Below are 17,027 nucleotides of genomic sequence, written 5' to 3'. Positions count from 1 at the left end.
CAGTCCTTTAAATGAGAATTTGGGTTGGAGTCTGCCTTCTTTACCTCAGTGAGTTTTCTAGAATCTATGCAAGTTTGAGCCGTCCCACCAGGTTTAGTCATCAAGACAATCTGCGAATTCTAGCTGCCCTGACTAGGTTCAGTTAAGCTGCCCTTCAGCATGCATTGTACATCTACTTCCAATTGAGCCTGTCTGTCTGGACCTAAGCAACAAGGACATCGTTTGAAAGGAATGTCTCCCTTTTACACAAATGATGTGTGGCTAAGGTTGTATATCCTGGCTTATCCCGACAAACTTTTTGAAATGTTTTGAAAACCCTGGTTAGGACTTCACGACACATCTAAGTGTAAAAGCCTATTGTTTAATTTTCCTAGCCATTCTGCATTCGCTCATGGGATATTTGAAAGTTCAACCTGAGAATTTCCGAGGCCTACTTCTGCCTCATCCTCACTATCATTTTCCTTTTCCACAGTCCCGATTACCTGACATACTGGTACTGGCTTCTCCTCCTCCCTGTGGGAATATGGTTTGAGCAAATTATTGTGACACAACCGGTTCTTCATCTGGTGATCAGGGGTGCCAATCAAGTAATCTACCTTACCCACTCTTTTGTTCACTCTATATGTGCCACAGAACCGTGCTTTCACTGGTGCCCCCTGCGATGGTAACAACACTCATACCTCATCCCTTGGTTTTATGGTCGGTTGTCGCTTTTTCCACCATTTGACAGGTTGGCATGCCCTACAAAATTGTCTCACATCCTTTGTAAGACCTTGCCAGTAATAATGTTTGCTTATGTGCGATTTGGTCTTCTGAATTCCCTCTGTCCTGGAAAGGGAATGTCATGTGCTAACCTGAATAATCTTTATTGATATTTAGACGGTAACACTATTGCTCAACAACTCTCCAGTCTTCGCTGGCAGGCCTATGAGGCAGTCTCCATTTCCTCCTCAAAACCCCGTTTGTCATCTAATAGCCTTCTGGAACTCCTTTCGCCTCAGCTTCTAACAGAGCCGTCTGTGCTATTTGGTAGATTTCTGGAGCAGCTTGCTGTGCTGCAATGATAGACAATCTGTTCAACATCTCATTTGTATCATCTAAATCTTCAAATAAGGTTTCATATGACTGCTTATCTATTTGTGGTGCCCCTTTTACCTCCAACAATAGATCCTTTTTAGCCATTGCTCGGGTAAATAAACATGCAGGAAATATTCCCAGAACTTGTTCCTGTAATTGTTCCATTTCCTTAATTTCACATTGTTCCTTTGTAACCATAGGAGAAACTGATATTTATGATCCTGCCAAATCATTTCCTACGAGGAGATCAATTCCCTTTATTGGTAAACTGTGGACAACACCTACAGTTACTACCCCAGTTATTAAGCCACTCTCTTGTCATACTTTACACAAAGGTACGTGTATACATGCCACACTAATTCCATTTACTAAAACTTTAGCTTTCAAGGTGATCTCTGGTGGAAACCTCATATCTTGTCCCAGCAAGAGTGTTTGGATCACTCCTGTATCCCTGAGTATAATGGTGGGTTTTCCTGCCTCACTTACAGGATATGGAGTTACTCTCCCCTTTGACAAAAAATCATTATAACCCTCAGGTATTTTATTCTTAACCTCGACACTCCTCTTAGTTTTAGTATCTGGTTTCACATTCACAGCTGTCGTTAAGGCTATAGCCCGGTCTGCTATACTCTCAGTCAGTCTTTTCCTCTGTACTAACTTTGCATACCCCAACAAGTCCTATGGGCCTACCTCGCAATTTCCAGCACTCTGAACGAAGATGCCCCGTTTTGTTGCAACGATAACACTTTGGCTTGCGAACCTCACTTCTACCCTCAGCACCTTCGTTTCTGACCTGAGGAGGTGATCCTGGGGCATTCCCAGCTGTTCCTTCTTGTCCCCGGCCACTTGCCTTTCTTTCACTCTCCCATTTTCTATCCTTCTCTGGTTTATGGGGGTGACGGGCAAAATAGTTTGGCTTATTCACAAGCTCAAAATCATCAGCAGTCTCTGCTGCTTGCCTAGCTTTCAAACTTTCAGGTTATCTATATGAGTTCTAACTACTGAAGGAATGGAGTGTATGAACTCTTCGAAGGTTCTCATACGTGGTTTCTATCAACGGTCAAAATTTATTTGCTTCACCCTTTCAAATTCTAAATATGTCTGCCCATTCAATCTCCGTAAGTTCCTAAACTTCTGACGGTAAGCTTCAGGGCCTAACTCATACGTAGCGAGAATAGCCTTTTTTGCCATCTCATAATCTGCAGAAACCTCTTCAGGAAGCATGGCATAAGCTTCATGAGCTCTGTCTGCCAGCTTGCCCTGTATGAGAAATGTACAGCTTTCTTTTGACCATTTCTTCTGTTTGGCTATTTTTTCAGAAGATATGAAAAATGCCTCTATGTCTCTTTCCTCGAACTTAGGAAGAGCCTGTATAAATGTAACCAATTTCTCATTGGGTCCTGATCTAAACTCAGATTCTTCCTTACCCGAATTTTCCCTGGATTCAAGACTACCCTGTTCTCTTATTTCCATCTCTTTTAACTTAAATTCCCTCTCTTCTTTTTCACTTTGTTTCCGAAATGCTCTGTCTGTCTCCCCTTCCTCTTTCCCCATCTCACGTTTTCTTAATTCTTATTCGTGCCGAAGCTCCAGTTTTTCTTCTTCATTTCTAACTGAATCTTACCAATTGCACTGAATCAGTCTCGGACCTATTATCTTCATGTCTCTCGTATTCCCTTTCTTGTTCCTCGTATTGCCCGTCATTTGTATCATCATCATAGATACAAAAATAGTTGTGAAGGCATGTTGTGATGAGGACACAAAGAATCTGCAAAGGGATATAGATAAGTTAAGTGAGTGGGCAAAAACTTGGCAGATGGTGCTCAATGTGGGAAAGTGTGAGGTCATCCACTTTGGTAGGAAGAATAAAAAGGCAGATTATTATTTAGATGGAGAAAGACTACAAAATACTGCAGTACGAAGGGATCTGGGTGTTCCTGTAAATGAAACACATAAAGTTAGCATGCAGGTGCAGCAAGTAATTAGGAAGGCAAATGGAATTTTGGCCTTTGTTGCGAGGGGGTTAGAGTTTAAAATAGGGAAGTCCTGTTACAACTGTACAGGGTGTTGGTGGGGCCACAGCTGGAGTATTGCATACAGTTTTGCTCCATGCATTTAAAGAAGGATATACTAGCATTGGAGGCAGTTCAGAAAAGGTTCACGAGGCTGATTCATGAGATGAAGGGGCTGTCTTATCAAGAACGGCGAAACAGGTTTGGCTTTTATTCATTGGAGTTCAGAAGAATGAGAGGTGATCTTATAGAAACATATACGATTTTAAGGGGGCTCGACAGGGTAGATTTTGAGAAGATGTTTCCACCAGTGGGGGAATTTCGAACTAAGCGACATAATTACGGAAAACGGGGCACACATTTAAAACTGAGATGCGAAGGCATTTCTTCTCTCAGATGGTTGTAAATCTCTCGAATTCTCTGCCTCAGAGAATTGTGGAGGCTAGGTCACTAAATGCATGTAAGGAGGAGGTCGATAGATTTTTGAAATCTCGGGGAGTTGAGGGTTAGGCACAGCAGGCCCGAAAGAGAAGTTGAGGCCTCAGTCATGATCTTATTGAATGGCGAGTCAAGCTTGAGGGGTTGAATGGCCTATTCCTGCTCCCATTTTTTATGCTCATTATCATCTTCTACTAATTCCAGATGTTCAGCTATTATTTCAATTATTTCTGCTTTTTTGGCAACTGATTTCCATTACAACCCCAATTTCATTGCCAATGATTTAATTTGCTCTTAGTTAAAGATATCAAGTCACTTAGGGAAACATTCTGCTTTCCCAAAAATTTTGCTACAACCATTAGTGCCATAACAATGGTATAGACTGTTCCTTATTACACAAGATACCTGGTTCTTTTAGTTTCTTTGTAATTGGTGTCAGATTTAAATCCCAACAAACAGGTTTTCAATTGATAAGATCCCAGACTCGCGAGCAATTAATCTGATGCCAAACGCAAGACCCCAATGAAAATATATTTTCCCAGGGATTAGTACTTCCTATGATTCCAAATGCGAGCCCACCAAATTTTTCCGATTCTGATCCCAGATGCGAGTCACCAAATTAAATGTGATTCAACTGCGAGCAAGCTCCCAATTAGGATATGATTCAAATCCACAGAAACTCAATTAATATGTGATTGAAATCTTGAGTGAGCCCACAATTAATATGTTACTGAAACCTGAAATGAGCCCCCAATAAATATGCTACGACTGACAGCTCCAGGCGAAGACCCCAATCAAAATATACGATTCTGATTGTGGTGGGACAAACGCACTGATAATTCAATCCCGTTGCTCCACAGATCACCTTACATATCATTGAAAACTTTCCAAATTAAAGAAATACCTAGCCAAATTGTACCATCTATTAACCCCCAAATGAGGCTAACCGAACCAGGTATATTTTAATTAATAAATTAACTCTTTAATTAGAAGAACTAAATTCTTAAACACTATGAAGATATAAACATTTAAAATAGAAACAAAATAGAGTCCTTGCAAATTAATAATTCAATGTTGCTTGAAGTATCACAGAATGTTGCTTGAATTCCTCAGAATCGTCCGATGTGAGAAAAAAGGTGCCTCCACAGTAGAACAGTCGGTAGTCTAACTTTAGCAGTCGGTGATGCTTTCCTTCTCCAGCGAATTTCAACAATTAACGACTTGCAAACACTTTTAATGGAATCAATCTTACTTTAGAGTTTTTGAGGTATTAAAGGTTGTCACAGTCTAACTTCCCTTTCTTCAATTTAAACTACCAGGGATCTCTGCTTTGGCTTGTCTTTTTTGTTTTTTTAGAATTTTGGGAGATAATAATGAAACAGACTAAAATCCTATTCCTTCAATTTAAATAGCGGAGAGCTCTTTTTTCAGGTGCTAAACACCACAGCTGTCGGTGGCTGTGTGTCCTCTGTGTCTGTATTCTGTTCGAACAGACTGTCTTCAACTAAAAAGCCAGTTAAAAATTATTGTAACAAATGTATCGCTTAATACTCCATCCCAGTGGCTTAATGTATGGTAACGAGAATGCACCCTTTGAATCGCAGACTCCAAATGGCTCTTTCTAAGGCAAAAAAGACGTAGCTCCCTGAAATTCCTGAGGCTTGCTGGTTCTGAAAGCAATACCGATCCTTTGCAAGCCTTAAAGGCAAACCGCATATTCCAGGAAAATAAGCTATAGCACCATAACACCAGGTTGTCTGTTTTAGTCATGTTGATTGGGAGATTAATATTGAGTGAGTAGCTGTCCAACTCCTAATAATTTTAGCGGCATGGGATCTTTTATGGCCACCCAACAAGGCCTCGGTTAAACAGCTCACCCGACAGGCTGACCCTCCCACAATACAGCATTCTCTCAATACTACACGAGAGGGTTAGCCTTGATTTTGTAATGGAATGAGACTTGAACCTGGAATCTTCTGATGCAGAGGTAAGAGTGTGAAAAACTGAGCCACGGTTGACATTGCTTCTTGCTGTTACGAGGAGCGAGTCAAATTAAATGAAGACTCATGTCTGTGATGTTGGGTACATCAGGAAGAGTCCTTATCAACTTGGAACGTCTGGCTAAAGATAAATGTCTATCACATGTTCGCCTCCGCCTTCATTTAGGATGAGGATCCTCATGGACACTGCTCCACAAGTTATTTGCTTAATTGCCCATCACCTTTCACTACTGGAGTTTCTGCGAAGCGTTACACTGATTCCTTGGTTATGAGGTTGTTTAGTTCTATCTGCAGCATGCTGCCTCTGCTGTTTAACATGCATGTAGTCTGGTACTGTAGATTCACCAGGTTGTCAGCTCATTTTATAGGCTCCCCTGGTGTTACTCCGAGCAACATTGCACTCCACAATGAACCAGGATTGGTCCCTGGCTTGATGCAGGGCAATCAGGTTGCTCATTGTGGTGGAATTAAGTTCTATTGCTGCTGACATATCACAGCATCTCACGAATGCGCAGTTTTTAGCTGCGCGACCTATTCGGGGTCTATCTCCTTTTGTGTGGTGGTAGTTTCACACAACATGAAGGAGGGTGTTCGGTTTGCAAGGACTGAGCGGTGGTCACTCCTACAAATACTGCCATTGACAGATGCATCTGCAACAGGTAGATTGGTGAGGACAAGATCAAGTATGCTTTTCGCACAAGCTAGAGTTCTCTGAAGGCCAATTCTGTCAACGATGTCCTTCAGAACTCGATCAGTAGGAGAGCTACAGAGCCTGTCTTGGTGATGGGCATCGAAGGCCCATAGCCAGGGTATATTCTGTTCCCTTTTTAGCCTCAGTGCCTCTTCCCAGTGATGTTCAGCATGAAGAAGTGCTGATTCATCAGTTGGTGGAGGGAGTTGGGTGGGCAGACTTCATTTATGTTTCTTTGCCCATTATTGACCGGAAGCCTGAGACTAGCTAACGGATTTAGAGTTTTTAGAGATACAGCACTGAAACAGGCCCTTCGGCCCACTGAGTATATATTGTCTCCATCTATGCTTCTTTGGTCTGCAACCCTTAATGCTCTTGCCGGGTGGCCCATTCACTTTTGTTTTCGTGTTAGCCTTTTTCATGGCAGTTTAATACAATTGAGTGCCTTTTTGGGCCATTTCAGAGGCCATTTAAGTGTCAACAATGTAGTTGCAGATCTTGAGGCATATTTAGACCAGACTGGGTAAAGATAGTAGATTTATTTCCCGAAAAATGTTAACCAGATGCGCTTATATGACTGTCCAGTACTTTCATGGTCAATTATTAATATTTGTTTTAATTCCTGATTTATTTAATTATTTAATTAAGGAGAGCAGAATGGGTCGATATGTAAAGCCTATTTTCACTGGTTGAATTGATTGCATTGATTGTCAAGTGCAGTACGGTTACATTTAGTGGAGACAGACTCAGTTGAACACAGTTACATTTAGTTCTGATGAATGGTCACAGATCCGAATCATTAACTCTGTTCCTCTCTCCAAAGATACTGCCAAAACTGCTGAGTATTTCCAGCGCTTTCTGTGTTAGTTTACATCTAATATGGACTGGTTCTGATTGGCATGGTGATATGCAGTGTGGAGAAGTCCAGTTCAGCCCAGCTGCTGTCAAAGTTGTTTGTTCCTGTTCAGCGTGGCTACATTCATGATGCTCGGGTCTAGTTTAGCATGGTTGCTCCCAGTATTGACGGGTTCAGCCCCGTCACATTCCACGTGCATAGGTCCTATGTGCACGTTCCGTTTTAGTTTGGAAAAGTCCAGTTCAACAGGATTACAATCAGTAGTAACTGGTCAAATTCATTACGTTTGTCTTCGATGGTGACAAGTCCAGTGATCACAGTTATAATTTCTGTTGACTGGTCCAGGTCTGCATGCTCATAAATAAGGCATTGAGTACAAAAATAAGGAAGCAATGTTGAATATTTGTAAAGCTGCGGTTAGGCTCCAACTGGAATATTGCATCTAATTCTGGTCACCGCACTTCGGGATGTGTGAGGGTACTTGAGAGGGTGCAGAGGAGATTTATCCAAGGATAGTGGATTTTAGTTACAAGGTTACGATGGAAAAGCTGTGTTTGCTCTCCCTGGAACTAAGGAGATTGAGGAGAGATTTAACAGAACTGAACAATATTATGACAGGCTTAGATAAGTTAGAGATGTAAAAAATGTTTTCATTAACTAATGGTATAAGGATCAGGGGACACGGACTGCAAGTTTTGGGGAAGAGATGCTGGGAGAACCATGAGCAAGCACTTTATTATGCAGCAGCTGGTAATGACCTGGAACTCACACTGCACAAGGGTGATGGAAGTGAAGACAATCACTGACTTCAAGAAGACAATGGATGGCCACTTGAGGGAAATAGACATGCAGGGATATGGAGATCAACTGGGGTGTAGGACTGGCTGGATAGCTCGTGGAGAGCCGACATGGACTTGATGCACCGAATGGCCTCCTTCTGTGTTGCAAATGGCTCTATCGCTGGGATTTTACCTGAGGTGGATGGGAGCTGGCCACCAACTGAAAAGTCAATGGCAAACCTGTTTCTGCCTCATCTGGGGATCCAACCTGTATTCTGTGGGTCCCTGGGTTTTAAGTATTCTGAGGCGGGACCTCTACCCGCTTGTGGTAGGAGGTCCCGTCCAATAGCGGTGCTGGCCAATCAGCAGAGCAGCAGCTCTTAGTCCCAGCAGCTCCACCAGGAGTCGTGGACAGTGCTGGGATTACAGCTCTGCGTGAAGAACAGATGTTGGGGAGGTCAGAACCAAAGGAAGATTTGGTTGCCTCGCTGGGGGTAATCGATTGGGGCCTGGAGAGGCATGTGTGGTCGATTGGGGTGAAGACGGTCGTGTTGCGTGTTGCAGGTGTTGGGATAGCGGGGGCGGCCCTCCATCGGGTACAGGGTACCCGAACATGAACCTTGTTCCCACCTCAGTCCGGTCGAGAGCCGCCTGCTGGCTTCTCTCAGTCCTCAGCCGCCCCACCAGCCACGGGTAAAATCCCCGTGGAGGCGGGGGAAAGTCCTTAAATGGCCGTTAATGGCCATATAAGGGCCTTGATTGTCTCGGGATGGGCGGGCCGTCTTTCGCCGCCGTTACCCTGCGTAAAGTGACGGCGGAGGTTGTAGCCGGTTGGGAAGGGTCCCAGCGCCTTCTGCTCCATTTTGCGCCACATCCCGCCACCTGCATGCTCTTTGGGGGCGTAAAATTCAGCTCGATGACTATCTATGACTCTAATCCTGCATTATCCTAAAATTCAACAATTGCAACGCCAATAACTTGTGATTGTATAGCGCCTCTAATGTAGAAAATAGCGTGTGGACGGGCAAAGGTACTTTTATTAAGGATTTCCTTTTAGCTGTGTAGTCTGCCCTGTTTTCCGAGCACCCAGGGCAGGGTACAGATACATTCAACAGCTAATCATGTATTATCGGGCATCCCGGCTTGTTCGACAAACACCAGGTTCTCTGTAAAATACTTTGAGCAGCTTTACACATTAAGATGACTTTACAAAAGGGAAATCATATTTTAAAAAGACAATGTTTTTTATTGAAGGCTTTTTAAAAATTTAGATCAAGTACTTTTACTACAGTACCTTTGTCTGTTATCTCTTCGAAAAATTCAATAAAGTTGGCCAAGTAAGAAATTTGCTTCAGAAATCAATGCGAATTATTCATTGATTTATTTTTGGTTTCTAGATCTTCTGTTTCATATTTATTAGGCATTTCATTATTTTTCCTGTCACTGATGCTAATCCTACTGTTTCATAGTTTTCATTTGGACATTTTCTATCTACCTTCTTAAGTTTTGATGTCAAGTTATCTATTTGCAAGTCTTCTGGTACTACACGTATTTCTAACGAATTATTAAACATATGTAGCAATGCGTCTGATTTATCTTCCCTGGATTTCTTTAAAATGTGTGCGTGTAATCCTTTATAAATTTGATCACTTTCGTTAATATTTCACCTTTTTACTTTAAATACAGTTCTCTCACTTCTAATCCCACCATCTGATGTAATGTCCAACTGTTCTAATTCCTTGGTAAATACCGAGGCAATGTAATTATTTTATATTTTTGACACTTTTCTGCCGTTGGATATCATATTACCCTGTGCATCATTAAATTTCCCTTTTCCAATCGCAAATTTACATTTTTTTTCAGTGTACATGCAAAATGTTTTACGATTCTGTTTATGTTCATAGATAAGTTACTTTTCCAGTTCCTCTTCGCCTGTCTAATTTTTTGACTTCCCTTCTAATTTCGTCGCATTTTCCCTTGTCATACTCTCCCCTGCGCTCAATGCACTCAGTGTGTGTCTCTTTCATTTTTCCCGTCTGTCTTTATTCATCTATGATGAATCACAAGTGTGCAGCTTGTTCTTGTTTTTAGTGGAATATACTTTTCCTGAACTCTGTCGAATCCAGTTTTAAATGTTTCCCTTTGCAGTTCTATAATCATTGTTTGCCAATATTGTTGTCCATTTTAATTTCCCAAGTTCAGCTTACAGCCCCTCAACATTGGCTTTTCTCCAATCTATTAGCCTAGTCTTCGTCATACTTATGCCCTTCTCAAAAGTTATCCTAAAGAATATAATATTATGTTCGTTATTACCTTGCTGTTCCCCAATTTTTAATTCCTTGATCTGCTCTGGCGCATTCCCATTATTCGATACAAACATACGAATTTGGAGCAGGGGCAGGCCACTAGGCCCCTGGAGCTTGTTCCACCATTCCATTAGTTCATGGCTGAACTGATTACTCCACATTTCCACCTACTCCCGATAACCTTCCACCTCCTTGCTTATCAAGAATCTATCTACCTCTGCCTTAAATATATTAAAGACTTGGATTCCACTGCCTTTTGAGGAAGAGAATTCCAAAGACTCACGATCCTCTGAGAGAAAAAAATCTCCTAATCTCTGCATTAAATGGGCGACCCCATATTTTTAACTGTGACCCCCAGTTCGAGATTCTCCCACAAGAGGAAACATCCTCTCCACATCCACCCTGTCAAGACCCCTCAGGATCTTATAGGTTTCAATCAAGTCGCCTTTTATTCTTCAAAACTCCAGCGGATACAAGCCTAACCTGTCCAATCTTTCCTCCAAAGACAGCCACCGATTCCAGGTATTAGTCTAGTAAATCTTCTCTGTACTGTCTCCAACGTATTTACATCTGTCCTTAAATAAGTAGCCCAGTACTGTATACAGTACTACAGATGTGTTCTCACCAATACCCTGTATAGCTGAAGCATAACCTCCCCAATTTTGTACTCAATTCCCCTCGCGATAAACAATAAAATTCTTTTAGCTTTCATAATTAAGTGCTGTATCTGCATGCTAACCTTTGCGAATCACACACTCGGACACCCAGATCCCTCTGCATCTCAGAGCTCTGCAGTTTCTCACCAATAGAGAATTCTGCCATGTTAGGTTCATTATATGTTGCGTTAAAACGGACGTATGTACACATTGTAGGAACTCCCTAACCCCTACACCTACCTCTTCTTATCAATTAATATCAGGATATTCTTCCACAATTATTATTCTTTGATATTACCTTTTCCCCTTTTTGCATACTTCTTCCTCCCTTCCACTATTACTCTTACATGATCGCTTCCATCACCATATTGTTCAAGGGGAAACGGTGGTATAGTGGTACTGTTACTAAACTAGGGGCGGCGCAGTGGTTAGCACCGCAGCCTGAGAGCTCCAGCGACCCGTGTTTTGTTCTGGGTGCTGTCTGTGTGGAGTTTCCCTGTGACCGCGTAGGTTTATGCTGGGTGCTCTGGTTTCCTCCCCCAGCCAAAGAATTGCAGGTTGATAGGTAAATTGGCCATTGTAAATTTCCCCTAGTGTTGGTAGGTGGTAGGAGAATTGTGGGGATGTGTTAGGGAATATAGAATTAATGTTAGATTAGTATAAATGGGTGGTTGATGGTTGGCACAGACTTGATGGACCGAAAGGCCTGTTTCAGTGCTGTATCTCTCTCTCTATGACTCTAGTAATCCAGAGGCGCAGGCTAATTTCCTTAGGGTACTGGTTCAAACCCCACCAACGCACCTGGTGGAATTTAAATTCAATAAAAATCTGGATTTAAAAGCTAGACTCAATAATGGTGCTATGAAACTTTCATTGATTGTGGTAAAACTCACCCAGTTCACTAATGTCCTTTAAGGAAGGCAATCTGCTATCTGACCTGGTCTGGCCTACATGTGACTGCAGACACTCAACAATGTGATTGACTCTTTACTCTGACTTGGCTGAGCAACAAATGCTGGCCATGCCACCGATGCCAACATCCCATTAAAGAATAAAAAAAGTCTTCAATGCATTCCATGACCTTTTCCCTCACACTGGAGGAAAACTAAAATCATTCGAATGAAATTGTGACTCTCAACAGGTATTTCATGCTCATTTGTTTTTAGAATGTTTGTGGGTTGCACTTTCTAGGGTTCCCCAATTAAATCCAAATTGTTTCAGTGCAATATGAACTCCCTTTCCCAATTTGATTTGTCCAGTTCGTATGAAGATAAAGGCCACTCATGATTATTGACTTTGCAACAAGCTTCTTTTACTTTTGTTTCATCGTAATTGCTGATTATATAGACAATTTGCGGCAGCTTTTCATCTGGTACTCATCAGGACAACTGGCAAGAATAACCAATGTAAGTGAAACAACAAATTTGGGCTTTTTGAGAAGAGAGTTATCATTAGTTGGCAAGTGAACTCTGAATGGTGGAGGCGTTGTCTTGTAGAATGCACCAACTTATGATGACTGACAGTGAACTGCCAAGCTTTTTTTGAATTTTAAACCGGGCAACTTGACTCTGTTTGGCCAAGGCATTGCCCTGAGGTTTGAACCAGCAAACAGCTGTCACTTATTGTGTTTAGCTGAAATAGCCACAATGTGTGTACCTGTTCTTTCCACCTGCAAAGAACAGGGTCCTTTGTATTAATATTTGTAGCTTCCAAGACACACAAATGAGCCAAACTGTGAGCCCGACTGACAACCTTAAATTGGTTGCCAGCATAATTCTTCACACACTAAGAATTATTTAGCAAATGTTGAGCAATCACGGAATCACATCTGATGTTGAACGCGATGTTTTGTGCTTTGAAAGCACGGGCTGGTTGGGTACGGCCTGTGCCTTACCTGCTGTGAACAACAGAAACATGTTGTCTCATACAGTTCACCTGTCTTTGGGACCTATGGCCTATATAGGAAGCATCACACTGGCTTGGAAATTTATATGTCACATTGAAAATGGATTTGCAGAAACAATATTTCACGGATTGGTCTATCTTTGAAGCAGACTCCCTACAGATACCGTGGAAGCAGTTAATATTGATTGTTACTAGCAAGTCAGAAGGGTTTCATTCACAGAAATAAAAGCAAAAAACTGCGGATGCTGGAAATCTGAAACAGAAAAAAGAAAAGCTGGAAACTTAGCAGGTCTGTAGCATCTGTGGAGAGAGAAGCAGAGTTCACGTTTCAGGTCAGTGACCCTTCATCAGAACTGGCAGATATTAGACATGTAAAAGGTTTTAAGCAAGTAAAGCGGGGTCCGGCAAGAGATAACAAAAGAGAAGGTGTTGATAGGACAAGATCACAGAGAATAATTGATCGGAAGGTCATGGAGCAAAGGCAAACGGTATGGTAATGGTGTGGTGAAAGACAAAGCGTTAGTACAGAGGGTGTGTGAATGGACTGAAAACTGAGCAGCCTGGCCCAAAGCACATGAAAAAACAGTGGGTAGGCACAGCAGAAACAAACGAAACAAACTAAAATAAAATAAACACAAAAAGTAAAAAAACGAAAAACGAGGAAAAAATAAAAATAAAAAAGGGGGGCCCGTCATGCTCTGAAATTACTGAACTCAATGTTCAGTCCAGCAGGCTGTAGCGTGCCTAATCGGTAAATGAAAGCTGCTCCTCGAGTTTGTGTTGATGTTCACTGGAACACTGCGGCAAGTCCAGGAAAGAGATGTGTTATTTTTTTCTTTTTTCTTTTTTGTGTTTATTTTATTTTACTTAAACATTCAAAAATTCACAAAGCAGTTAAGGATCGCAAATCCAATGACGATCTTCCAGGGAGGGGAGGGAACATGTGACCTGAAGAAGAACAACGACGGATGGAATATAACGGCAATTAGTGCTGGACGTTTACTAATTTTATCATTTAAATGATTTAAACAAATAATTCAGTGGATATTTCACCCCATTCTTTAACTCCTCCCTGAATTGTCTCTGGGTACCTGCATAAATAAATGGATTGATGCAGGAACTCAACAGCTGAAGTACAAATCCACTTTCCTCCAGAATAAAATTTGAATCATTGAAATTGGAACCGGAGAAATAACTAAGATTCGCAATTCGAACATAAAGGAAAGTTAGAAGGCGTAACAAATATAATAGGATGAAGCTGCCTGAGACAGCAAACAGTAAAACAATGGACTTTCTCCGCTTTTCCATCTCTGGGTCATTCTGCTTCTCTCCATTGCTGTGGACCCGGAGTCTCCTGCGTGCTCTGCTGGCCACTAAAATGTGTCTGACGGTCAGAGCATTGAACAGTAAAATCAGAACGAATGGGAGACAAGGGGTTAAAATGCGATGAATCCAGTCATAAGCGGTCCATGCAGGTGACGTATAAAATATTAATTTTATGCTGCAAAGCCAGGGTATATTGTCAATTAAATACAAAGGCTCAAATGTAAAATAGATGAAGGTATATTTTAAACAGCTCAGTATAGACACGATTCCGATAACCCGTACCACTGTTTTCACAGTGCAATATTTTATTTTCAGCTTCTGGCAACAAATGGCCATAAATCGGTCACAAGTGAAAGCGACCGTTAACCAGACAGAACAGCCTATGATCGCATAGTTTAGGACAATGCTGATACTGCATACTGGTGTGATGAACAGAAAACTGAGTGGGAAATAAATACCAGCAATCCGGTTTAATATCACAGAAGTGATCATGACTAGGAGATCAGTCACTGCCATGGACACCAGGTAGTAAGTGAGACATCTGGAGAGACCGCATCTTCCTCGGGAAAGGATCACAATCACTATCAAGTTAGCTGTAACAGAGAAAGAGAGACTAAGATAAAGAGGGAGAGGGCATGTGCACACGCGAGCGACAACAAGAAAACTACAGGTCCGACTCCCAACAAAATCATGCATTTTACAGAATTCTGTATGAAATTCACAGCTTTGACACCAGATCCCGATTGAAAAAAATCTATTACTTAACCTACTGGCACTAGTTTCTGTGTTTAAACTAATCGAATGGATTAAAAATCAAACAGACCAACAACATCAGAATGTAAAACAACATAACCAAACATAATGGAGAACAGGACGGCATCGGAAACCCATTGAAACCAACATGGGAACATCAAACAGACAGAAAAAATAGCATCAGTAACATAGTCCACAAGATATTTGAGTGTAAATAATAGAATAACAGACAATAAATGTGGAAATTTACTTAACAGTCGAGAAAACTTGCATTTTAAAATGAGTATATCCTGCTGATATCTAAAAGCTCCTCATCCAACGAATTGTTTTTTTTTAAAAGATTTATCGCTGAAAAATTCGATTATCAACATGTTCAAAAAGATATTCCAACAGAATACACAATTAGGTTTTCTCACTTTACAGAGGGGATGTTGTTGAAGAGGCAGTGATAACGCAAAGCGCTTCTCAAGTTAATCCCCTGGGATCTTTGGTGTCGATCTGCACCAGCAGAATTGGAAGATGCTGAGATCTCATTCGGAGAAAGGTTCCTCCAGAAATGCAGCTCTTCCTCAGTACTGCACTGCACTTTCGGCATCGATGATCAGCTTAGTCCTATGGTGGGCACTTAAATTAAAACTTTGCCTCATATGCGAGAGATACCACCACTTACACAAAATATGGAGAAAAGATTGTAGAAGGGAACAGTCTGGGACATTACCAGGGGCTTGGAGCAGAAAGAGCATTCACACCCGGCCTTGGTTACTGTAGAAGAGTTAACAGCAGTAAATGCTGAAGAGGAGAGCCAGGCTGAAGCACTATGAGTTAGAGATTGACAGCAGAAACACTGCACTCTGTGGATTTTGGGTAAATACAGATTAATTCATAAAACGACCATCGGGTACATTTCTTGTATTTCTGTTAAAAATTCGATGCCTAATAATGTTCCTTCAATGAACTCATTGATTAAATTCGGACAGGAATTATTTAATTGTTGAATAATTACAATGGGTAAATCAGAAGTCACAATTAGACATCTATGGTCACTGCTAGCAGCAGAATATACCTCTACGTACACAGTGATAACAGTGTCATAAATAATCACAGTAATGGTGCCAATTACACAATGGATTTGCATTTACACCATGATAACAGTGTGATAATCTACCTTCAGTAAGTCTCAATAACACAAAAGAGCTACATTTACACCTTGATAACAGTGTGTTAATCCACCCACAATAGCAGTGTCAATAACACAATAGAACTACATTTACAGCGTCTTAACAATGTGATAATTCATCCACATTAACAGTGAGAACAAAATGGAACTACATTTACACCATGAAATGGCACAAGTAAAGTGGAGAACCTATACATTTAGAAACACTAAATTATACTATTGAGCAGGAGAAATTACACCGCTTTATATGAAAATGATAGGCTGAAGAGGAGAAATTGGCTTTGAATGTAGAAAGTGATACTGGCAAGCGGGACAAATTACACCCGTAAATTAGAGAATATACCAGTAACTGTGGAGAAATGGCACTTCTAAGGGGGAGATAATTTATCATTATTGAGGAGAAATTATGTCAGTGAATGAAAAAAATAACATTAAATGAAAAGGTAACAGCATTAAAGTGAAAAAAAATGGCACAGTAAAAGGGGAGAAATTATACCAATTGGAGGGAAGAAACGTTTCCGTTAAGGTGGAAAAATTAACTCGTTAAAAAGAGCGAGGTGCATCACGTGGAGAAGGGCTACTAGTAAACAAGAGCAGTGACAGAGCAAATCAATGATTCCCATAACTAACAACGAACTACAACAATTTACCTGGAATCCCAATAGCTGCTAGGACGGGATAGTAAATGGCAAAAAACAGACCTTTTACTGATCCGTGCATTTCTATCAGAAGCTCTAAGCAGGCTCTGAATTGCACTCAAAGATTGTTATAATTATACCTGATGTCTGGCTCCAGGGAGATAATTAGATGGTTTGATGTTTGACATTAATTACACTCATCGAAACAAACAGATTTGTGCAGCAGCTGCTGCCAGACTGGTGTTTTTGTTTTGATGGAATGAAATGGTTTTCGAGGGGTCTGACACAGCTCTGAAGTGAAATACCTGGAGATTACAATATGATCCTAGTTACTGTTCCTGTAACGATAGGTTTAATCGGCGGTTGCCATGGTCAAATTGAACCTTGAGACCGGAGACGGAGCAGAAGTGGAG

The 17,027-nt window shown here is 41.2% G+C and overlaps 1 protein-coding gene across 1 annotated transcript; it reads right to left on the bottom strand.

Annotated features, from left to right (window-relative positions):
- Positions 1-13,731: 13,731 nt before the first annotated feature.
- Positions 13,732-16,696, bottom strand: LOC137348752 (probable G-protein coupled receptor 139). The gene is made up of 2 exons (XM_068014005.1): positions 16,627-16,696; positions 13,732-14,639 (listed from the first exon to the last, which is right to left on the bottom strand). Exons 1-2 carry the CDS (start codon positions 16,694-16,696, stop codon positions 13,732-13,734), a joined length of 978 nt encoding a protein of 325 aa, XP_067870106.1.
- Between the last annotated feature and the right edge of the window lie 331 nt (positions 16,697-17,027).

This window comes from Heterodontus francisci, chromosome 34 (genome assembly GCF_036365525.1).
Source record: "Heterodontus francisci isolate sHetFra1 chromosome 34, sHetFra1.hap1, whole genome shotgun sequence".
Classification (NCBI taxonomy): Eukaryota; Metazoa; Chordata; class Chondrichthyes; order Heterodontiformes; family Heterodontidae; genus Heterodontus; species Heterodontus francisci.
This window is presented reverse-complemented; position numbering and strand designations above follow the sequence as displayed.